The 25577-nt window shown below is 37.3% G+C and overlaps 1 protein-coding gene across 1 annotated transcript in view; it reads left to right on the top strand.

Moving 5' to 3' along the window:
• MYO3B (myosin IIIB) overlaps positions 1 to 25577 on the top strand; it is a 199090-nt gene that overhangs the window by 100067 nt on the left and 73446 nt on the right. The window contains 3 exon segments of the mRNA XM_026061451.1: positions 13739 to 13818; positions 19907 to 19984; positions 21768 to 21973. Of these exon segments, the coding sequence (XP_025917236.1) occupies positions 13739 to 13818; positions 19907 to 19984; positions 21768 to 21973 (364 nt within the window).

Genomic DNA, 25577 nt, shown 5'->3' with positions numbered 1-25577 from the left:
TTCACCTTTTTGTGGATTACTGATGGATGCAAAAGTTAATAATTTACATGGAAGCCATATTGCATCTCTCCAGGTAATCCTGACTCTAAATGAGCCTTCTGCCAGTATCTCTGGTGTTTTGTTTGAAGATGAGTGACAGCACATTCTCACATCTGCTTACCACTAGCTCTGGAATTCGTAGCATACATGTCTTTTGCCAAGCAGCTTTCTCCAATACGTGTAATAGTCACTAGGTGGTGCTATCCCAGAAGCAAGAGTGAATTTGAAAGTAGTAACATGGGTTTGACAATTACTGAAAATGCATTTCTTAAATATCAGTAAGAACAAAAAGATGGCTTTCCCACCCTGAGAAGATCCTCCGTTTGAAGTATATTTATACGTGTCATAACATAGTCTTCCACTGTCAAAAACTGAGCAGCAGCAAGAAAATAAATATTAAAAAGACTAAATTCTTTTACTAATTTAAGATCATATTAATCCTGTAATTTATCAAATGTACTCATCCCTTTTAACAAATGCTTCTATTTCAGAGTAGCAGACTGTGTAGTTTAAAGGACCAGAAATTATCAGCAGGACATTAAATGCACATCTATAATAGTAGTTTATGGTTAAAAGAGTGCACAATTACTGATACAAGACACCAGAACTGAAACCAAACATTCTGGGACTAATTTTGTAGGGTGTAAAGCATTGTGTGTCTTCTTTCAGTGGAAGCTTAGGCACATTCAGCACATTTCAAAATCTGTTTGCACTTTCTAGGGACCTTTAACCTCAAAACTGAATGAACATATTCTGGTTTAACCTACTGATTCTCCCAATTGCTTCCATACTTGTCACTTGTTCTACAGACACAGCTTCTCGTGATGAGAATTCTGTATATTCTGAAATTAAAACAGAATTTGCTCCAAATAAAAGAGAGAAATAGGGTATATTAAAAAAAAAAAAGCCCAAACTGCCACCACTCTAGCTGAATATACACATTCCCATCAGATATAATGCATTCCTGTTTGTCTCTGTAGTTTTGGTACATCACTGTCACAGCTAATGCATCAGAGACAAAGGAATCATGTGATCTAGAAAACAGAGTCCCCTTGTAAAAGAAGTGGTCTTAACTGAAAAGATTTTTGTAAAGGAAAGTCTTGCTGCATTCACTAGTGGTATCAGTGAGGAGCTAGACTATTTGACTCACTGTCCTGATACTCAAGAATTTTTGCAGTGTCGCCATTCAATAGTGGGACCATTAGACCTCTCAGGCAAAGGAACAGTGGGCCTTTTTTGAGACTGTATCTCTTTCTTCCTCTTTTCCTCTCTTTTACCTTATGCTCCCCTGCTGACTGGATCCTGCTGGGGAAAAAGGGAGGTGTGCCAGAGGGATTTCACCTTCTGGGAAAAGCTGCAGCACAACATGCTCATCTACTCTAGCAACACAATCTCTGCAAACTCTTTCCCTTTCTAAAACTCACAGACCCTTAGAGCTTATGTCACAGCTGCTCTGCTCAGCCCTAGATCCTCGCTGCAGAGAGCAGGGAGAGTTGCCACTCAGAGGGAGGAAAGAGAGACTCCTCCAGCCTCCTGCCACCAGAGCAGGGAGGCTGTGCAAACATTGCTGCCCTAACTCCGAGGATCTGTGGGAGCTGGGCTTGTGCTGGACTTGGCTGCATAGGACAATACAGAGCTGAGCAATGTCATGTCTAATAAATTTGGTACCAGTTGGTATTGCTCACGTATTCAGAACGGTATGGTATCAGTATATCACCCATTGCAGAATGATATGATATCCCATTGCTAATAACTTGTCCATGTTGCCTTGATATTTGAGCATAATCTATTAATGAGAACAGAGGTGGAAGTTTTCGCAGCCTTCATTGGAGAATTAGGGTGGTGATGTTTTAAGAAGGGAATTTTTTGTCCAAAGTATGAGGAAAATAGATTTTTTTCAAATGCAAATTAATTATAATCAGCCTACCTAAAGATTGTTTCCCATCCATTTTTAATCTGTTTTCTTTGTGCTAACCTAGCATCTTTGGGTCCCCAGCCCTACTTACAGCCCTCAGAGAAAAAGAAAATTATGAACAATGTATGTCTCCTAAAAAAACAAACAAAAAAAACCCAACCAACCATGTGCTGAGAAAGAATATGAAGAAGAAATGTTTCAGGATTTCTTTACAGATGCTAAAGAACACAATAACTAGGGCCTTTTGCAGAATCATTTAAATTATTTTTCACTGATCCTTTGCAATTTCCCAATGTAATGAGTACTATTTCAATATTAATTTTTCTGTAACTTTGATAGCAAATGGTACCTCATGGAGAGTCAGAAACAGAGGGAAGCAAATGGATTTTCTTTCATTAAGTCCTGCAAACAGATACTACTGGGCATACAGTGAAATCGTGACCAATTGAAATCTGTAGGTGTTTTGCCATTGTTTTTAGCGGAACCATTATTTTACCTGTCATGTTAGTTACTGTGCACTCTTACTGACCACATGCACTTTTTCTAGTGATAAGTATTGGCAGAAAAGGTCTCTTGGCTTTGTGTACGTCATACTTATTCACTGAAATAAAGTATGCTTCCATTTGGACTTAACAGATTTTTTTCTTTTAATTCCACAGATCACAATAGAGCAAAAGGCTCTAATACACCTTAGATTTTACTAATGTATCCTACAATAAAATCATTTTATAATTGTACTTTTGTGTTATGTATTTTCTAAGAGATAACTGTGTGCACTCTAAATCAAATGAATCAGAAACAAGCCATTGTAATTATAATCTCTCTACTTAATGATGAATCAGAATTTACATTTTGTAAGAATTTGGGTCAAGTAATGGAAGCTAAATATTTTCTCTCAGAACAWAGAGGCTTCCCTATGTCTAACTGGCCCATATGTTAGAAGCATATAAAAATTGTTTTTGCTTTGCTGCCAGCGTGTTGTGTGCAAAGAGAGGTTTTAAACCACAGCTGTGCAACGTAAAAATTGTGAACTTTATTGGGTTGCAGACATGGGACATCAGTAAAGTAAACTAAATGTAGCTTAACTGATTTTGAGTGGTAGGGTGTTTGATTACATTTTATTTGGTTTTTCAGTTTAGCATTTTACAGTTCAGTGTTTCTTGGTCTTTACATCCTATGGTTTTGTGTCATGGGGCAAATATAGTACACAGATGCTCACAAGATTTGCTAGTAGTAGGATCTAGAGCATGCCTTAAAATAGCCCTTAAAATGGAGCTCATCAGAATCATCTATCAAATCAAAGTTAAGACGTAACAAGTATTTGCTGTTGAGATTAACTCCATATAAATGAAGAGTGATAGTGAATCTCTGGAATTGCATGTGGTAGTAACCACAAAGGCCACAACAGCTGAGAATGGTCAAGTTAGAATTATCATGCTTATGTTCGGTAAAGGATGTTGCCCAAGCAAAAGTCCATTGTTTTTAATATGTGTCTTTGCAGATTAAGTTGTATTGAAAATGGGCAAAATGGTGTAGCTTTTGTCTCCAAGTGCTTGGAAATTGAACTCAAAAAAAAAAAGTGCAAGTGGATACATTTAAGAACAGATCTTGATGGTTTTACTGATGTGATTCATAATAGGCCATTCCTACAGAACAAATTTTGAGAATAATTTTTCTTCTTTTCAGAGAGAGGAGATAGCTTTTCAGTTTTCATGCTTCTAACATAACTTCTCAGTTCTTTAATGAACATTATCTCACACTAGTGAACAATAATTAATCTTAACACTTCATTGTATACTAAATAAATTTAAAATGTGTTGATATTGAGAAAGCAGATGTATTATATAGAAGATATTACATTTTTAATAACTAGTAGCATGTGAGCTCTCACGGTGCAGCACAAACTTTAAATAGAGAAATATTTAGTGAACACTAGTTGTTTTAACAAATAGTTTACTAGCCAGTTTCATCAGGCTCTGCATGCTATAAGGTCAAAGTGGGTCAAAGATGCTCAGTACATCATAGGAGGTATTCAGCAACTCATCAAATCCTGGAAGAGCCATTAGTTATTTTTAAATGTGCCGGTGAGTTTGTAGAGCAGATAAATGTGATAACCTGAACATCCCTAATGTTTTGTGGGTGTGTTCCTTACAAAGAAGGTGCTTATATTTCCCAGGATTTCAAAATAATCAAGTTATGGGTTAGTTGTATCTAAGAGATGATGTGGTTGGTGGAAAACCAACATTTGAGTATGTGCTGGATTTTGTCTATTTGTTTCTGTGCCTGTATTTCATATTCCAAGGGTGCTGTTCTTCTCTGATTTTGTAGTTTGTTTTTTGTAGTTTTGTTTTACACAGTCCATTTACACAGTCGTGAGGGTGACAGAGCACTGGAACAGGTTGCCCAGAGAGGTGGTGGAGTCTCCTTCTCTGGAGATATTCAGAACGCGCCTGGATGCAATCCTGTGCAATGTGCTCTAGGTGACCCTGCTTGAGCAGGGGGGTTGGACTAGATGATCTCCAGAGGTCCCTTCCAACCTCAGCGATTCTGTGATTCTGTGATTTTCTTTTCTTCTTCACCCTACAACAAAATGCAAAGGTCAGTACTTTTCTACTCCAGCATAATCTTCCTTCTTACTATTTAACTCTATGTTATAATTTAACTTATTCTGACCTGACTTAGCTTGATTTATGAGAGCTCGCAACTGAACTGCCTGAACAGGGGGTCACAGCATATGTCAAAGACAGAATATGTATTTGTGGGTATTTGTATGAAAGGGTATTTGTTTCATTAAGTGTAGGAATACACATACAAATCAGAGTAATGTTTTGAAGTATCACAAAAATACCTGATTTTGTGCTATTTTTGTTAAATTACTATATGGAAGTGCTGAGAAACACAGGAATAAACGTTCAGTTGAGAAACCTTTGAGACTTGATTAAATAAAAATGAGTAGTCAACACCATTAATGCCTAAATTTTAAAAGTGGGAGGCCTGGTACTTTCATAAAGTTCTGTAGCCATGTTTCATCCTAAGTTAAGACTTTTAAAAGACAACTCTTCCGTTGGAATGTAACAGCCTTTTTGGGACACTTTTTATTTTGTCTAGCTTGAAATCTTACCACTATGAGAAGACGGATAGTCATACTGAAGTCAGAGAAAACTTTACCTCATTCTATTCCCTGTGCTTTCAGTGACATTTTGTACCTGAATCTTTACCACTGAATTCATGGGGAATCTTGCTTTGACTTTAGTAGGGTCTAGATCAGGCTCTCTGTGGCCCCACAGAAAATTTTTTGCTAATTCTTTACCTGGAATCCAGTTGTAGCTTTATATACACAGGTTTTTCTATAACTGACTTTGGTCTGCCTGTATTCCTGTTTCAAGAATGTATCCAAATGCATGCCTAATTTTTTGAACGTGTGAAGTCAAATGCAATACTGCTCTGCTTGAAGGTAGGTGTCCTTATAGTTCATTTTCCATCAGTAAATTCAGGGTATTATGTACAGTGTGCTATGAATATTAGTTAACATGTATTGAATACTTTAATCCTAAGAATGTTTTTAGAAGTCCCATCAAGTCAATCTGTACATCAAAATATTTTCATGTACAGCTGACCGTTTTTAACAAAGCTAGTTGGAAAATTTTTGACAAAAATGCTTGTAAGACTATGCAATATCATTTTAAATAATATGTTTCATGGACATGTTTTTTATTTTAACTTTTACATTAACTGAGATATTGTATGTAATATCCGGAATTTTTTATTGTATTTGAATTTTTTAGTATTATCAAAATGAAACATTTTTCAAATTCAGAATTTAAATATTGATAACTTCTGTTACGTGGTTTCTGTTCCAAGATCCTTCTTTAAGAGTTACATAGGCTCTGCATTAATCGGGCCAAGACAAGAAAGCTGTTAGTGTTAGCTGCCTGGAAGATGGACTAAAACAATAAGATCTTTAACCCTGTTAAAGCTTCTTTCATGACCACTGCTGTCCAGTGTTGGGATTCTTTTGAGTTTGGAGTCTTAAAGGAAAGGTGAAGTGTGGATCTGAGTAATTTCTGAACAGATTGCCCCACATAGGTGATCCATTACTTGGTAAAGTGCCTGAAGAAACTAGCATAACCCAGAACTGTACTAAGACCCAGTGATTTACAGCGTTTCCATATATTCGTTAACAATTGGAACAGGTAACCACAGAATTGAATACATCAGAACACTGAAAAGTATGATCCTTCTAATTACCATAGTATTGCACATAGCGAGTAGAGGCGTAGTGTTTCAATAGCACTGACTTTAGAGTTCTCACAGCTTCAAAGGGAGCTCCATGTATGGAGCAGCTTCAGCAGCAGATCCTAAATAACACAATATATACCATAAAATGTGTTACAATGTGTATTGTATGAGGGAGGAGCATGCGGCATGCGCTGGTAATACAAACGATGGGCTGGAAATCATGATTTCTGCTTCTGGGTTTCCTGTTTATTCACTGTTATTTTAGACAGTTATTTTGGCCTCAATTTAACCTTTAGGTTTTTTTAGAAAAAAATGAAGATTTTTAAATTTTTTGATGTATAGAAAAGTGCCTCAAAGACAAACTTTGCCATGGAGTAGTGCAGCTCAGGAGAACCAACTGCACCTAAACCAAGCGACTGACAAGGTCCCTTCCCCTTTCACAGCCCGCTATTCCAAACTTTCATCCTCAACATCTTTCTCCAGATGCCTCTGGAAGAAGAAATAACCTTGTTGTGTGTCCTAAGTAGAGGTCATTTGAATAAGATTTTTTTCTGGCTAGTGCTGAAAATTAACTGAGAATTCCTCAGCAATGAGTCTTCACAGAAAATACATTTCCATAGTTCCTTCTAATCTCAGTTATGGGATGTGGTACAGAAACCAGCACAGTCTCCTGTGGCAATGGTCAGTCTTCTGTTGGTGGTGAGGTACTTTGCTGACCAAGTAGGCTGCCACATTCTGTACTGTCTGCTGTTCCCCAGATATTTTGAGGTCTGGTGCCCTGTGTATACTACATACAACAACATCAAATCTTAAAGTGCCAAACGTGGATGGAAGTTGTTATGGCCCATATCTGAAAGAAGTGGCAGATGGCTCCTGACAATGTATAAATGATAAAAAGCTGAGCTACTTTGTTCTGTAATGCTGCAGCTGAGAGACTGAAGAGATCTGTTGGCTGCAGACCTGGCTAAAGAAAATGCTGGGCATCAGGCTGCAGAAGACTTCAGCATTGTTTACACTGTATCTCCTAATTGCTTTTTCCAGCCAACTTCCATTCTTTCAGTTTTGTCTAGATGCAACCTTGGACAGTAAGCTCTCAGCTGCAGTTGGTGTATTCAGCTGATATCATTCCTATCATTAATTTAGTGTTTGGAAAGAGGTGCCCAACCTATGCCCACCTCACTGTAACCAGATAAACAGTTTGTCCAGCATGCAATCCGCTCCCTCTTTGCCACTGTCTTTTCCAGGACCGTTCGGCCCCTTCCTTTTCCTGTGCCTGAAAATGTGTCTATTACATGATAAGACTGTTGTATACATACTGTGTCTGCTATCTGTAAATTTGGTCGTGCCATGGAACTGTGATGTTCCGAGAATCACATAATAAGGTTTGCTTGCATGTCATATGATCACATATGTGCCTGTGATGTTTCAGGAGATGTCTGCATTTCAGTGAACACACTCCCAATCAGATAGACAGCTACACGTCTATGACTCAGCTCAGCAAAAAAGATGGGCATGTTGTTTAAAGTAGTCATTAATATCCAAGGTTGTGTTTTAAAAATACCTTGGGCATTGCCAATGATTAATTATATGCAGTAATCTGGTTTTTCAGTGGTAACTAGGTAAGTGTGAAAATGAAGACTTTTCTTATTGAGATCATATATATTTATATATATGTTTATCTTGGAATATAGTTGACTTTCACATTCATTTTATCTCAGCTGCTGTCAGGAGTGTCTTTCCCTAGTATTCTACAAGGAAGCCACTAACCTACTATGTTAAAGCAGTATTTAAACACAGCAATGATAATGTTTACAAACAAAGCTTATTTGTTGTTGTAAATATGCTGCGTGTTTGCCAGTGTGTGCCGTGCTAGTGTGGGAGGTGACCAATGAAGTGTCTGCGATGTGTGCAACCAGAGAGTGTGCAGCACTGAATTTACATTCAGGTTTTTTCTCCCAATCTAGCAGCTTTTCAGTAGCTGTAGATAGAATCTGTGTCCGCAGTATGCTACCAGTAAGACTGAAGAAACCTTTAGTCTAATTGAGAATCAGGATCAGAAATGCCAATTCAGTAAGGCATGGACTTTTCATTTCAGATAATCTGGGTCAAAAAAGTGCATCTTTTTTGCTCCTGAGGTGATTACTCATAATAAGGTTATTCTCACCTAGGCCTCACTAGGTTTTCATGGTTATCAGATTCTGTTTTGTAATATGGATCTGATTTTGGAAATATTATTTCTTTTTTTTGATTTACTTGTTCTGATTAGGAAGTAAAATTTTTCTTTTTTCAGAATAATATTGGATGCAGCAGTGTCTAGTGTGTATGTATTGATAGCTATATTCTACAGATAGTATTTTATATATTCTTGTGTAAAATGTGTGATATATGAGAAAATTGGACCAGATTAGCTTAAATGAATTTAGTAACTCAAAAGAAAAGAGTTTTGATAGTCAGTGACCAGATTCAAATTAGTACCCAATAAAAAATTACATGTATTCATTTATAGTCAAGCTAAGAAAAGCCTAGTCTTACAGGAGCAGAAGATGAAAATGCATTATGTAGATAAGCAGTCAACTTCCTTAGGCTAGATAAAATGTACTGAAAGGAAAGACAGAGAAGAATCTGTGTATGTCAAAGACATTGTCTGACTCTGTTTTCTGGAATGCAAGTGCTTAGCTGTGATTAGAAGTAGTGTCAATGAAATATGAATGCATTCTAACATTCCTGACCATATTATGCTATATCTACACGGTATTTCAAGTAACCCCGCTGTATCTGAGCTTGAAAGAAATTAATAAAATATATGAGGATAAGGAAAGAGCTTGTACTATGCCCTCCATATAATACTAATATCCCTGGTACAGCTTGTACAGTAAGGTGACATTGTCATTAGGCTCCTTCTCTGCACTTTCAATTGCACTTCGCAAATTAAACGTTATATCAAAGCATAATGTAGTTCTTACCTGGCGTGTTCTTACTTTGGGAGGGAGGAGTAGTGATCTCTTGCAGACATAATAAAAATATGATTATAAATATAGTGCTAATATTACTAATATTTACTTGATAGTGCTTATAGAACCCATCACCTAAGAATAATGAAGTACTGACAAACCTCAAGTAATACCAGAACTTCCAGACAGAGAGTGAACTTTCCATAATCAGTGTGGAAACTCCACGGCTGGCCAAATCCTTAGTTCAGCCAGATCACACAATAGAAGAGTGCCGGGGCTGCAAGTTAGAAGCCAGGAATGCTGACTTCTCCTTTCTGAGATCTAGAGAATACTTCCAAAAAACAACCTGAAAAATGACACCCCTGTTTCTTATTCCTGTGCTGTGTAAATACTTGAAATACTTTCAGAACCTCTCCTGCTTGGTTTTGCATGGTAGAAGAGGTACTGTATTTCAGTAGTACTCTCTTTCTCACCTTTCTCGTCTGATAGTTTTCTCTTTTTTGCCTGGAATGAGGCATCAATGAAGAATATGTTTGCAGAGGTGTGAGACTTCTATACAGCTTCAAGACAAGAGGAATTTTGCTGTGCATTGGCACAGCGAGCTGAGCCAGTGACTGCACAGGCTTTTGCAATGCTACTTTTTCTGTTGGAAGCTCTCAGAGCATTTAACAAACATTAATGATGGAAACTTCTCAAAGCATTAATGGCATTCCTAGCTTTATTATATATAGAGAAAAAAGAGATGCAGTGAGCATGATTGACTCCTCCAGTGACACAAATCAGTCCCAGAGACCTTAGTTCCCAATCCTGCAGACACACAGGTAGGAGCCTAAATTTTTCAGATGAGCAGTCCCATTGAACTGAAAAGGACATGCATGTGAGTAAAATTAAACATGTGCGTGTTTGAAAGATTAGTTCTTGTTTTAACCATTAGCTTCTGTCTGCTCTCTCGTGAATTGCTTTGCCAGAAAACTCACTCAGTTTTGATGGTTTTTAAATCATCTGATTTGCCCAATTTACAGAGTTGAGTTTAATACAGGTTGTATTTTATTTAACTCTGCCTGCGTGTCACCTGTGTTTTCTCTGAGATGCTGACATTTAATATGTGTGAAGCTAGAATTCTAAAGGCAAAGTGTGATCTTTTAACCTTTAACCAGTTTAACCTTTCAAGGAACCCCTGGCAGTTTTAACTGGCTATGATATTATCTAAAAACATTTGTTCTTCAAATATTGATGTTCTTCACAAAGTGGAATAACATTTAATTATTTTTAGTGTGTTAAGTAGTAAATGACCTTGTAAATGAAAATTGAATACAGGGACGAATACTCCAAATGTTTACTGACTATGGAACAAACACCATGCTAACTCAGGTGAAACGTTCTTATTATATAGACTGATTTTCAAAGCACATTTGTTCTGTTTGTTAGTCTTAATGGCTTGGACATGTTACAGATAGGTAGTTATTTTCCTGAAAGTGAACTACTTGAGATGACTAATTCACTAACTTTATTTAAGCATCATTTTGTGTTTGATCTGGAAAAGAAAACCCTAATAAAATTTTTCTATGGTTTTTGGCTGGAGCTACAATTCACTAGTCAGCAATTGCAAAGGAGTTCATCTGACGTATGAAATAAGAACTGATAAGAATCCATAATGAAAAAGTGGTTTTGTTCTTAGTTTAATCTCTGTTTTTGCCAATAAGAAAAATAAAATTTGTAGTGTTAAAAGAGACAGCAGATCATTGTTCTTGAATGTAATTTTGCTTTCCTCAGTAGTAAATTGCAGTCACGCTAGGTTAAGCAGTTTCCTCCTTTGACCATACTATATTTAGGCGAAATGATGCATACTAGATGGTAAATACATGGGTAATAATCATCAGATAATACAATATCGTGGAAAGGCGTATTCCTGCCCAGGTTAAGGCAGGTAGTATGAGGAGCCATAGTGAGCATCTAGCAGTTTCAGACCTATTAAAAAAGAATACAAACAAATGAGTGCAGTCTTAGGGGGCGAATGAGCACTGGCTTTACTGTATTTATTCCAAAACAATCAGACATCTTTTATATGTAGAAGTACATGTCAGACAAGAGATTCACCATTTGTAAGACTTCACATATAGGCTTCACATTTAGGTATATGGCAGACTATTGCTCTGAATTGACTTAACAGTCTATTTGGCAAATATCAAACTGAAATATCCATAAAAAGTATGCTCACATCAGGACCCCAGGTGAAGGCTTCTAAGTAACAGTAAGAAAATCAGGAACTCTCCATTCTGGAAAAACTTCTTCCTTGGAGCAAAAAACAAGAAAGATATTCAAAGCTGTTCTCAGATGGAAAGTGCCATGTTACTAGAATTCCTTTTCATAGGAACTGACCACTTTTTGGTTTCCTTTTGGTGTGTGAAGAAAGATTTTTGATTAATAAAAAGATTTATTTATTTGCTTATTTTGCCAGATCAGAAATGTTTAGTTTTAGTTTTCTTTGAGGAACTTAGAAAGGCCTCAGGGATGTTAATTGTGAAACCTTGAAACCTAATGCCAGGTGTGAGTATGGTGAACCTTAACCAACTGTATTATAATTCTAAATTTTACTTGGTTATTGGAGTTTTGTAATTTGTCATGAAAAGAAGCAAAATCTAAGCAATTTTAAACAATCTGATTCAAATTTGTTTCTTTTCCAAACTCCCCTGTTTAACCCTGTATTGTGTCACCAGTTCTCCAATGCAAGGCTTTCCTTGAATTGCTAGTCTGAAGGCTAACCAAAAACAACCTCACCAGGTTTTCAGCCCTCTTTTAGCCAAAAAAGGCAGAAAGGAGCAATTTCTAACATACAAAAACATCAAAAGTACAGCTAAGAGAAAAATAAATTCACCAACTCCTTGCTCATTGAAAGCCCCATTTTAACCTTGGAGATATACACCTGTATATCGTATATACACACACACAAAATAGAAATATTTAAGTATTTATAAGTATATATAAAATATTTGTATAAATATTTATGTGTTTATATAAAATATTTATATATTTATATTTTATATAGTAGATTTTCAGAACAGATTTGCAGTTTCATTAACCTAAACACTATATCCTAAAGCAGTCTCCAAAAACATGGACATACCTTGTGTTCTGCACTGTGATTTGGACTGTGAGGGAGCATACCCTGGTTTGGAAATGACGTACTAGTTTTGCAGCATTCTGCCAATCCTAATGCCAGCAGCTTAAAAGAGAAATGTTTTGAAAATGAGTACAGAATGTCTGAATTGCTCCAAAAAATGTCATCACCATATTTCTGAGTGCCAGCCCCCTGACTGTTTGCAGGAGATTGGTATTTTCCTTGTTAGAAAGGAAATAAGAGCAAAAGTCCATCTCAGCCTTACATGGACCCTGTTTGCTCTGCTCTCTTGTAGCCTAACTACCAAGTTTTTGTTTTTCCTATCTTGCCTCCTTACCAGTTATGTAATATATAGTTTAGCAAAACTCTGAGGACTGCTTAGAGTTACTGGCTTTCTCTAAAGCAAATAGCTAAACACTGGAGTTGATGTAAACAAGGCACTTAGCATCTGAAAGAAGTGTTAACACTTTATTTACATTTAAATTAAAATGGACACTTATTTATGTGTTCTGGTTCTGAAAGGTGTGTGGTACATCTGCAGAGGCCTATTGTTTATTCATGCTGTAAATCCTTTGAAATGTGTTAAAATGCTTCCCACTCATTATAAAAATCCTGCCACCCATGGATTAGGGCTTTGATGTCACCAATCCTGCTTCAAAGGGTTCTTTCAATGCTATTAATCACAGTTTAGCCTCTGAAGATATAGCCAGAGAAAACATTTGGACATCTTGTGCTAGACTTGCTAAAACTTTGAAATATACAGAGTGTCTTGCATATGCACAGCCCCGTATCCACTTCCTCTCTATTCTGTGAGCCTTTATTTTGAAAAGCTATTTTATGATGACTTTGCCTTCCTGGAAATAAAGCAGAAGTTCAGGACACATCACACTGTACATTAAAAAAGGCAATAATGTCTTTCAAAAACACAGTATGTTTTTGACTGAGGAATTGAGTCGATCTTTAAAAACCCCAAGGGACAAGACCTGGGATTAAGCAGGCCTATGTGTCAAAAGGTCAAAAAAGATACAGTCTTATCATTTTCTCATCTCTTTCATTAGTTTGTGAACTTAAGATGCTGTCTAAACACTTCAGGATACACACAATTTCATAGAAACAAGATTCTTTCTGCTGTCTTTTTTCTCTTTTAAATCCGAGCAAGTCACAGAGAAATTGATTACTCGTGATTGAGCTGTATGCCTTTGTGCTGGCATCGTTCTCATCAGCTCAGTAGCTAAGGTCAGTGACATGCCACCTTATCACTGACTTTTTCCTCCCTTTTAAATCAACACTGCACTCTGTCATGCCAGTGCTGAATGTTCTACAAGGCACAATTGGTAATGAGCTGGGTGTGGAAGAAGTGTCCTGGTGTTGCTATTTTTACTAGTGTTATGCAAGCTGATTTCCCACCATATAGATTTTTCCCTTCTAAGCTTTTTAAACAGTTTTTTCAGTATGTGTTTTTTTCTCTTTAAACAGGTAACTTGGCACAGGCAAGAGCCAGAGTGACAGCAGCATCTAGGTCTTTGCCTCCGCAGCTCAGTGCTGGGCATATCAAGGTTAGTAGTGTTCCCTTTGAAGATAGATAATTGGTCATAAAATATTACAGCGAGACTATGGACATGATGCTTAGCTGATGTAGGTGCATAGTGAGCCTCTTATACAAATGAAAGTCTGGCTTCATGTCAGAAAATATGTACCTCGGTTGGGAGCACTGTTGTTTCCAGTTTTGGTGAGCATCCTATTGTAGAATCCATGGAAGAATCAATTTATTACTGATTAATCTTTAGGCTTTTGGAGTGAAACCTCAGTTCTGTTGATATAAGTAGCAATATTCCTTTTGGTTTCAGTGGAGTCAAGAATTTTCTCTGACAATTTTGGCCTAAAAAGAGATTTAATTAGGTAAAATTTGATTGATGTATTTAACAATATGAAAGGCAAAATACAAAAAGGGTGTGTTCCTCTTTTCCTCAAGCCTACAAGTCAGAAACCAGGGGACATTTGTGACTGGTGGATGACCAGTAAAGAATCACTGAGCAAAACCACTGTTCTTTATGGAGTACAGAGAAGAGCTGTGGAATTTAAATGCTGCTGGATTTCACCCTAGAAGTCTGTGGCATAATTGTAAATGGATGGGATAGTTTTATGACAGTTAATAGGATGTGTTGCTATCTGAGTTTACTTAATCTGGGAGGAAAATTCTTGTGTCTCAAGCTGACAGCATGTACTTTCACAGGTAGTCCTATTACAGTATGACTGTGGTTAGTTGGATTTTTTTTTTTGCCTTCAAAGCAAATAAAAATAGTTTATAAAAACAACGGTGGTACTAGCAACTGTTCAAAAGTCTATGTTTTGGGGTTTTTTTATTTCGTCTTTCCATTCTCTTCTATTATTGGGAGATATCACGTTCAAATGTAGATAGAATATTTCATACATCGCCCAGAAGGCTGTATCCTTCAGTGTACCTGTAAATGCAAACTTGGATTTCAGAGCTTTATTTCCTCTCTGGTATAAACAGTTTCAGTGCTGAAGGACAGTTAATGGCCTGCCCAATTTTCTTGTACTTATACGCACATTGTCTTCTACATCCAGCTATACCCAGCATAAGCTTTCTAAGCAGATATTTTATTGATACAGCTGAATGGAATAGAGCAGTTCTCTTTTTAGAGCTTTAATAAACACAGTCAGTTATACTAAATAGAGTTTAAATGGTTTTTATTCACCCTTTGAATTTTTAAAGAAGAAACTGAAAGGCATGCATAAGAAGTGCTGCTGGGCAGCACTATTTAGAAAATGTTAATTGAAATAGTTTCTAGCTGGAAAAAAAGGCTTTCTTTTAATTATAAGTTTAATGAAATTGTAACAACTTCAGGGAAAATATTTTAAATTATTATTTTATACTGGGTGAAAAAATCAAAAAATGTCATCAAATGGCTTGGAAGTTTGGAATTTTTTATTTCCAGTTTAACTTACAGGCTTTTTTGCTTAATGTATGTGTCGGTTTTACAGTATTTCATACTCTACCAGCAGCAGATTTGGTCAATATGTGAAAGTAATAATTTCCAGTAACCTCATAAGATGAGGGGATGTCATGCATCATTCTTTTGATATTATTTCAAAACTGTTATGAGCATTTTTTTCAGTGATGGGACATTTTGTCCTTTAGAGGTCAAGCTGTGTTATCCATTTTGGTCATAATCATATAAATGTACATTATACGTCACTACTACTGACACATAGAAATGTGACATAACAGTTGAAATATTCTTCATTTTAGTTTAAAAAGAGTAGCTAGTGTTTTAAAACACAAGATTATATCATGACAGTCTTACTATGTTCTGTCATTTTCTGACAAGTCCGTTGTGATAAAGTCTATTGTTCATGTGATTATTGTCCTACTATAAAACTGCATAGCTCCATATATACAACATTATAAATTAACTAGAGACAAAACTTTGGAAAATTTTACAGCAAAATCTCCCTAGCTTCAGTGTTTATCAGAACATTTCTATTGGAAATTTCAAATATTTCTATTCAAAAAGATTTTGAAATTCATCATAGTCCATACAGCTCTTACAATTGAATTCACAACTCCATCCATAGAAAGAAAAATCTCATGATGCTGGTTTTAGCCTGCTTTTCTGAGAAAAAGTGTATTACATCCTCCTCTATGAGTATGTGTCCTACCATCTGTCTTTCTGTGTGTCCCCTCCCTTCCCCCTCCCAAACCTTTTGAACCCAGTAGGCCATAGCAAACCATATTTGACAGAACAACAGTCTCAAAGATGATAAGATTCTACAAGCTCGGTGAAAATAAGCAGATGTGCAAAGGAGGGACTTAGAGTATTGTATTGTCTGAAAGGCAGTAGCATAAGCTCACCCTTTACTGGTCGCAGTGGTTCCAGATGTGCCTGAGAAGTCATCAGTGCTGAAACTCCAAGAAAAATTTCACTTGGAGCCTGTGCTTTCCTACACAGCCAAGAATCCAATTTAGAAGCTCAAACTCGTGAGCAATTGGGCTTCAGTATTGTGTTCTGTTTGTTTTGCATTTGATTTGGTGTTCTTCGTGATTAAGCTGTCTGTCTCCTAACACTGAATGTTACCCGTTATTCTGAACTTACTGTAGACACTCATTTCAGGGGTGAAAGTCTGTTTTTTCAACTTTCTTCTTAAGAAATATAAGATGAAACAAAAATGCCACTTTCATACTGGGATGGGATGTTTACACAATGGTTTGCACTAAGATGCTTCAATTCTTTAAACTCACACCTTAATATATTGAAAACCTCTGCCATATAGCCTGTGTAGCTGGATATACTGGAGGGGAGGCTTTTTTACCTGGCTTTGATCAGCCAATAATGTGGTTACTCCTGGGCTCCTTTCCAGCTAGAATGGTGGCTGTATGGCTTTCTGGGGGAGGCCATAGTAAACTTCAAAGTTGTCCCTTCCTCAATCATTATGGGCCTTAGATGTGCTTCTCATTTACAGGTGCACTGTAACGTCTTCTTAAAAGCTCTCTCCTGGATCATGGTGTGTCTGTCCAACCACTGTGTTTATCTAATGACATACATTAGCATCTTTGAGCCATCCAGAAGCCTAGTTCATGAATCTATTTTGTCTTGATCCCTACTGAAATGCAGTGCATTTCCAGGCCTCTGTATAGGAAAACCAGTCATTAACAAAGTCTCCCTATCCTCTTTACAAACTGTCAGTATTCAGTGATATATTACTGTTTTCTACCTGACTTCTACCAGAGGTTTAGATGTCAGTGCTCAAAAAGTCTTGCCAAGATAGTTTTGAAACATTCCCATATCTTTCCCCATGGACATCCCTGCTGTTCTCGTTAGGTCATTGATGTTTGCTTTGTCATATGACCTCTCAAGATGTTTGATGTTATCTGTGCTGATAAGGCATTTTTCTTGGGATATATTATGGAGTTTTCTGTATCTTTAAAACTGAAATCAAATTGCATCTTTTTTTCCTCATGTGTAAGTTTGAGATGCATACTAATACCTGACCACCACTTCAGGCAAGAACATTACAGATTACAAAACCATACTGAAATTTGTATGGTTACCCTTATTGAAATCTGTCTGCCTTTGCACCATTTGTATGCTGAATCTTTTCTTCACAAGTTTTTTCTTTTAACTTCTTTCCCAATACAAAACCCATTTTCTTGATATAATGCTACTTAGTGCTTCATTTCCTTTATATTTTGCATGCAGTCTCCTAAATATCTCCTGAAGGTAAGAGACACAGTTACTTTATTGAGAATGGTAATCTTTCAGCAATTGCATATAGTGTTTAGACAAGTGGTCTTAAGTCAGTGAGCTTTGGAAATGATCATATGAAGCAAAGTCCAGAAAGTGTAGTACAGGTGCTGACAACAGCATTATCTGGTTTATACAAATGCCACCTGGTCAGAGCAGATGGTAAACTGCCACAAAGCAAGTGAATGCTAAAATGTTGTTAATGCTCCATGCAAACCGGATGCTGGTTGATTTTCTTTAATTTTGTTGAGCTGTAATACAGCAACACAATCTGCTTGTGATTGGTAACCATGGTTATACTCATTCATAAATTCTGGTTTCATTTTGATAAGAACAGCTGTACTGACAATATAACAAAAATATAGAAGGAGCAATATGGTTGCTGGCCATGTATATCCTCTAAAAATAACTCTGTGTTCTATAAAAAAATGCTGAGAAAGTGGTATCTGAAGCTATGGCAGTTTAGCAGAATGAGACTACTGAAATTCTCAGCATCAAAATGCTAATTTAGAGTAATTAATAGTAACCACAACAGCAGATAGGAAGTCATACATTCTGAAAGCCATATTTTACATACTCTGTTGGTCGCTTGTTACCTGACAATGACATTTTTTCCGTGTGTTGCCAAAATGAGACAGCTTTTTGATAATTTACTTCCTGGTCATTACAAAAATGGTAACCCTTCTTATACAGAAAATAAGACCTGATGGAATTCATTGTAGTGGTGACAAGAGGAATGCTTTTTAGAAGTCAGCTCATGAGGTATGGCATCTTGACGGCTGCTTCATTGGTGCTGTCTTATGACAAAAATGTGAAATTACCCCCAAGCTGATCAGAAGAGCCTTGCAGTCTAGGAAGATTTAGTAAATGAATGCATTAACAGGGGTATAACATGTAGGAAGACACAGATGAAGTAATGTTTCTTGTTTTGAGGAATTTGAGAGATCAAGCTACTCAGACAACTATTGCTACGTGGGTCAGAGAAATGTCAGCCCAACTTCAAGAGGCCAAGTGGGAATCTAGAAATTGCCTGTGTGTTTATATCCTCTGTCACTAGCTACCTTGCATAAGAGTTGCACTTACAAACATATCCTCTTGAGTGGCTGGAAGAAACACAATGTTAAACAGAGTAACAGCTTAACATTGCTGTTTCCTTGATGAAATGTTAATTGAGGCATGTTAATTTACAGAGAAAAAAGGGCATGGCATGCAATTTTTTATATAAAATTGTTACTACCTGACCTGTCTCAGAGCACATTATGAAATGAAAAAGGGACACTGCTGACCATGACAGCCATGATATACTCTGTTATAGCTCACAAACATCTTTACACTGGAGAATAAGTGCTAATGAAAGAAGTGCTGCTGACTAGGTGACTCAGTTTGTACTGTACATTTCCCAAAGGTGCTAGGAAATCTTCAGCAATGGAAAAGCCATTTGGCAGGTTAGGACAGAAAGAACTGTTTCCCATAGATGCCACACTAGCCTTCATCGTCCTTTTCATGAGTTGCGGCGTAAGGTGAGGGAAATGCCTTCATGTGCAGTGTGGAACTAAAGAATGAATTTCATCATTTTTTATTTTCTTCTTTCAAAACTTTTACCAGAGGGGTTCTTTGTGTGTGTATGTATGTTCAATCCTTGTTTACAAACCAAAAAGAAGTAATTGATGGAGACAGAAGACCTATAAATTGTTAATAAATTGGTGAATGAATTTCTATTGTTGCATTCTTTCATTTTGACTCTCTCTGTTAATAATATGATAATAGGCCAGTTCACTTCTAAGTCAGAAAGCAGGGTTCACCTGAGGGTTGCTAGTAATGGTCAAAGAAGCAGCCAAAATGCATTTCATGTGCTCACTCTCTTGTCTAAAGGTACAGAAGACATAAGAGGCCTAGTTTAGTTTAGTAAATCCAAATTGAAAGAATCTGTGAATCTTGGCAACGTTAACCTACTAACATTTGAGAGATTCAGATCAAAAGTCTTACAGCTGGGTCTCTAAATGCAGGCCAGGCTGGTGTGATACAAAAACAAGCCCAACCCAGAGCTGATTCATATCCAGATCCTCTACATCAGAAGCATCAGTACTCAGAGGGGCAAAGATAGTGATTTTGAAACTTCCCTGCCAGTAAGAGCATTACTGAAATTTTGTAGTTTTTGAAGCTTTTAGAGCACTTACAGCTCCCACTGAAACCAGCGTATATCCTGCACCTCTTAGAAAGCTGGCGTTCCTACCTGTGATAAAGTACTGCTGAAGTACTCACACCTGAAGGAATGATCATAATAAAAATTGAACCTAACTTTCAGATCTGGAAATGGGGGTGGAGATGGTCAGTAATTTTGGTGGGATAGCTCTAACATCTGAGTTTTGTCTTCCAGATCGACACAATGGAGGTGATGCGACACCCTGAGGAAACAACTAACATGAAGCGGCAAACTATGGCTTCCTATTTTAGGGTATAAAAACTTAAATTGCAAACAAGCATTTTTCTGATTAGAACATTAGATATATCTAAAATATTTGTGGGGTAGCGAGATCAAAGAAAATAATAAGAGAATATCTTCCTTCTGTTTTGAGACCTCTGTAGACCATAAGTTTTCTTTCTCTGCTTTTCTTTGTGTGTCCTAATACTGGTACTTTTCTAGTGGCAAATGTACACTGATAACAGGATCTAGAGCATAGACTATTTTCACCTAAAATGCTGGCAGTCTAGAAATAGGCTTTTTATGAACAGAGAACTGATTTTGTGCAAATAAGGTAACTGCAGTTACTAGGGCCTTCATACTTTCTCACAAGTTCAGGCATACCTACTTTAGAAGACTAAGATTCATCATTTGTGATAATAAGTAAAAACAATCCATCTTTGCAAGCACTGTTATAAATCAGAGACGTCATTCTATCAGTAGTAATTCTGTGCTACGATAATATATATTGTGCAGGTGTGTTTAAATCAAACAGCTATGGAAAAGGCATTGAGACTATTGGAACTGGTAGGTTAGAGTCAGGGCACCCACATGCCAATCCAAGGCTGTTGGTTATTGTTTTTTCATTATAGAACAGAAAAGTTTGGGGCTGTCAATCCTTGGCCTGCAGTAGTACCGTGCAGAATGGAGGAGGTGCACGGTGCTATGCTGGCCAGTGTGGGTCAAAACTTCATGTCATGTTTTCTTTTTCTTGTGAACTAGTGTAAGGAAAAGCTTAGAGGCAGCTGCTGTGACTTTATGCTTGCAAAGAGTTACACAGATGTCACCTGGGTAGGAATTACAAAAAAAAAAGTTTGAATATGAGAGGGAGGTGAGTCTGAAAGTACACCATATAGCTGCAGACTACAACCGTGTAATCACACCTACATCCAGTCAGCTTGGAATTGTGTATGATTTTGAGATTGAGTGTGTTTGCAACAAATACTGATCATACAGGAGGATAGTGAGGTGAGGATGGAGCAGAAATATCAGTATTTAGAGGAATCACTGGAGAAGCAGATATATAAGACCTAATCATATTGTTTTTATTTTAGTGCAAAATGGAAGGGAATAAATTATTTTCCATGTCCAGGGATAGAAAGGGCAGGAAATAATTGGCCTGCTTTTCAGCAGGAAGATGTAGTTTAGATGTTAAGAATATTATGAATAGCCATGATAATATGGCAGTGCAGTAGGTTGCCTAGGAAGTTGTGCAGTCTATATTCTCGGTGATTCTGAGAAACAGATTAGACAGAGACATGCCTGCAATGATATAGATACATCCAGTGCTCTCTTTGGGGAGAGGACTGGACTGATGACTTCTTGCAACCTCTTCCCTGTGAGTTTCTGTGATTGTCTGATTAACTGTAAAGCTTGTTTTCCTGCTGGGGATATTGTTTGGCCAAATGTGCCTAGAGTGGATGTTTAGTTAGGACATTTGCACTGAAAACTTTTTAATTTGAGCCCTTCTTTACAATGGAAAAGTGATGTGAGGAGAGGGGAAGGGAGAGAGGGAAGAAATAACAACTGGAAGCATAATTTTTTTTGACAGTTGAAAACTTTTAATAGGTTCTGGTTTTAGACAAAAGCTTAAAAAGTATAGCATCAGTGCAGATTAAAAATTACACAGTTAAAATATTAGAAAAATGAAGAGTTTTAGAACTCTTTGAGATACATTCAAGCATTACATGCTATTTACAAATATGCCTTTCCTGCTTAAATAGTTGTATTGCAATTCTTGTGTCAAGTCTGTGTATCTTTTTTTTCCCCCCTCTAGTATTCCCTCATGGATCTTTTATCCAAAATGGTTGTTGGACAGCCTCACTTTATCCGCTGCATTAAACCTAACGACGATCGAGAAGCACTGACATTTTCTCATGAGAGAGTTCTAGTGCAGCTAAGATACACAGGAATTCTAGAAACTGTCAAAATACGTCAAAAAGGGTATTCTCATCGTATTCTCTTTGAAGAGTTTGTGAAAAGGTAAGACTGTTCTCTTCTGAAACATGGCTGTCATTTTAAAACTCCTTCAATAAAATATATTGTATGCTTAGATACAGAAAGTTCTACAAACATTGGTTATTGTACATGTATGGCCTGACTCTCCTAACCAGAGCAGTGACTATCAGAGGTAAGCGCTGCAGGCATTATCAGAGCTCTAATGGAGAAAAGTCAGTGCGAGACCAGCAGTGAGCGCTTAGTTTTTAGTAGCGATAATGTATGTTGATAGAGGCAACATATAGAAATGTGCATCATGCTTAGGTAATATAAGGACTTGAAAGGTCAGTGAAAAATATGCACATGTTTAAAAATGAACTGATACAAAAGCTTTGTAAAAAGAAATTTTCTGAGAGTGTTAATCTCAAGCTAGAGAACTTTAATTAGATCAGAGAATAAAGCAGCAATATCTAAGAAAAAATTTCATCAGTATTGATTTCAGACATAGCACATTGTAAAAAATGGTTTTAAAATATGTTTGCGAATAGGGCATCAAATTTGATTTGTTGCAGACCTCAGTGTGTAGAAAAGCCATACTGGTAAATCTAAGGCATGAATTCAAAATTGTATTGTTGTGCCAGCGTGATTCCCTATGCAGACTCTTCACATAAAAATGCTTGCCTTCCCCTTCCTTCTCTTTCTGTCCCCCTTTCTCCCCTCTCTTTTCCCTCTTTTCCTCCCTTTCCCCCCTGTTTCCACCCCCTTTCCCCTCATTTTCCCCCATTCCTGCCCTGTTCCCAGCTGACCAGCTGGAGAGCAGCTTTGCAGAGAAGGACCAGGGGATTCTTAGTGGACACCAAGTTGACCATGCACCCAGAAATGCACCTCATGGCCAAGGTGGCCAATGATATCCTGGGCTGCATCAGAAAGAGTGTTGCCAGCAGGTCGAGGGAGGTGATCCTTCTCCTCTACTCAGGCCTGGTGAGCACACCTGAAGTGCTGTGTCCAGAGCTGGGCTCCCCAGTACATGAGAGGCATGGATGTACTGGAGCAAGTCCAGTGAAGGGCCACTAAGATGATGAAGGGACTGGAGCATCTCTCATATGAGGAGAGGCTGAGAGAGCTGTGACTGTTCAGCCTGGAGAAGAGAAGGCTCAGAGGGACCTTATCAATGTTTATAAATATCTGACAGGAGGGTGTGGAGAAGATGGGGCCAGTCACTTTTCAGTGGTGTCCAGCAACAGGACAAGAGGCACAAACTGAAACGCAGTAAATTCCATCTGAACATGCAAAGACACTTCTTTACTGTGAGTGTGACTGAGCATTGGAACAGGTTGCCCAGGGAGGCTGTGGAGTCTCCATCCTTGGAGATATTCAAAACCCGACAGGACAGGGTCCTGGGCAACATGCTCTAGGTGACACTGCTTGAGCAGGGGGGTTGAACCAGATGATCTCCAGAGGTCCCTTCCAACCTCAGCCATTCTGTGATTCTGTGAAGTTATAAATTTGATTAAAGAAATGCTATGTTCCATATGATGCCAGTTTGTTTAGATAATCATTATGGTTCCCTCTAGATTGAAGACTTATTTGTCAATCAGATCAACTACTCAGCAGTAGTAGCAAGTAGTGAATGGCTACATCAGGCACTTAGTGATACCTTCTGGATTGGAGATTGCTCAGCTAGACAGTATGGAGTTAATGAATTCATGGTTAATGAATCTATTCAAAGAAAATCATTCACATGATGTTAGGGGGAAGGAGCTGAGTATGTTTTTGAGAAGGAAATGACAAAGCCTTTCTAAAAACTCAGAGATTGGCTAAATTTACATGTGTGCAAATAAGTCATTTTGACTTGTATATCTGTGGTTGTTGTATTGAGAGATGTTGAACAATAAATCATAGTTTAATCAACTGATTATGAAAAATCATGATTTTTCCTTGTAATACTTGTAATCTATTAATATGCCAAATGAATATGCAATAGGAAAACACAAGAGATGTATATTCCAGGAAGGAAAAGCAACCTGTTCTTTTGTCCATCAAAGCAATTTAATTTTCGGACATGATTCCCCTCCCAACCCTTCATTTGTGTGTAACATGACTAATTTTAGTAAGGTCATACTGTTCTAAAGCAGGTTTAACAAAGAGATTAATTTTTTGTGATCACTAACACATCTTCCCAACATCCCAAAGAGGTTGAAGTCAGAATTATTAACCTTAACTTTTATCCAATTTACACATAAGTGAACTAAGATTAAGTCCATTGAAATTAGTGTAAATTGAGAGCAGATTAGGCCTCCTCTTATCAATAGATTCTTTTCATTTAAAAGTACACTGAATTAGAGTATAACCTTGAAAAGTAATGGTAATAAAAGCAGTGCTGACTGTAGCTTTCTATCCCTGCAGATAAGGGCAAGTTGTGTTTAACGTCTTGTCAGATATTTCCCCAAGTTTTTAGTCCAACCTGATATAATTATTTCAGGAAAGAAAGTAAATATCAAAAGGGAAGGGGGGGTGGGATTCAGCAATATGCCCAGCAGCATAGRAGACTTCCTGACTGAGTTCAGAATGTGAATGGGAGGGAGAGAGGGGCTTGTTGTTCCTTTCTTCAGTTCAGGCTTTATTTTAAACAACTTCTGTTCTGTTCTGCTCTTGAAAAACTCATGAACAATGTTTAAAATAGGTATAGAATAGGAAACATTTACCTTCAGCTTACAGCTGTGACTAGTCAAGTGTTTTTAGGCACTAAGCAGTTGAATACATAAAAATGTTTGAGAAAACAGGTCAAATGCTAAACAGATTGGCACTTCTTTGTTCATAATCAAAAAGACATTAGGCAAGTATGAACAAGAGTTTCAAAATGTCAGTAAATCTGAGGATATCAAAGATTTTCTAAGCCAGCAAGTTAATTGGTATTTTGATCCTTTTGAGTAACTTAACAACAAAATGAATGAGCCAGCACTTTTTCTCCCTTGATGTTATTAAACAAATAGGTGTGCTTCTTATCTGCCTGTTCAGTAATGCTGTTTTGTAAACTCTTAGCAGGAAATATGAGGACAAAACAATCAAAGGCAGGGAGCAGAACCATTCAGGGTTTATCAGGTGGGAGGTAAACAAAAGATAAAGCTCTAACTCTTCAGTGTTACTCTTCACTGTCTTGTTTTCATGTAAAACAGATTTACAGTGTTGCAAACCTGAAAGTTAGTTAAAAAACAGATGGTCAGGAGAGGACTTAATTGTAACTCATTCACCCACTGTTTCTTTAACCAAGGATACAACCATCTGTTTTTATATTTTTTTTTAATAAATTTTATTTTTATATACATATACATACATACACATACACATGTATACATATACACACACATATATATACATATCACAGAATCACAGAATGGTTGAGGTTGGAAGGGACCTCTGGAGATCATCTGGTCCAACCCCCCTGCTCAAGCAGGGTCGCCTAGAGCACGTTGCACAGGATCGCATCCAGGCGGCTTTTGAATATCTCCAGAGAAGGAGAMTCCACMACCTCTCKKGGCAACCTGTTCCARTGCTCTGTCACCCTCACAGTGAAAAAGTATTTCCTCATGTTCAGATGGAATTGTCTGTGTTTCAGTTTGTGCCCATTGCCTCGCGTCCTGTCGCTGGG

The sequence above is a fragment of the Apteryx rowi genome, unplaced genomic scaffold (genome assembly GCF_003343035.1).
Source record: "Apteryx rowi isolate R43461 unplaced genomic scaffold, aptRow1 scaffold_180, whole genome shotgun sequence".
NCBI classification, from domain to species: domain Eukaryota; kingdom Metazoa; phylum Chordata; class Aves; order Apterygiformes; family Apterygidae; genus Apteryx; species Apteryx rowi.
This window is presented reverse-complemented; position numbering and strand designations above follow the sequence as displayed.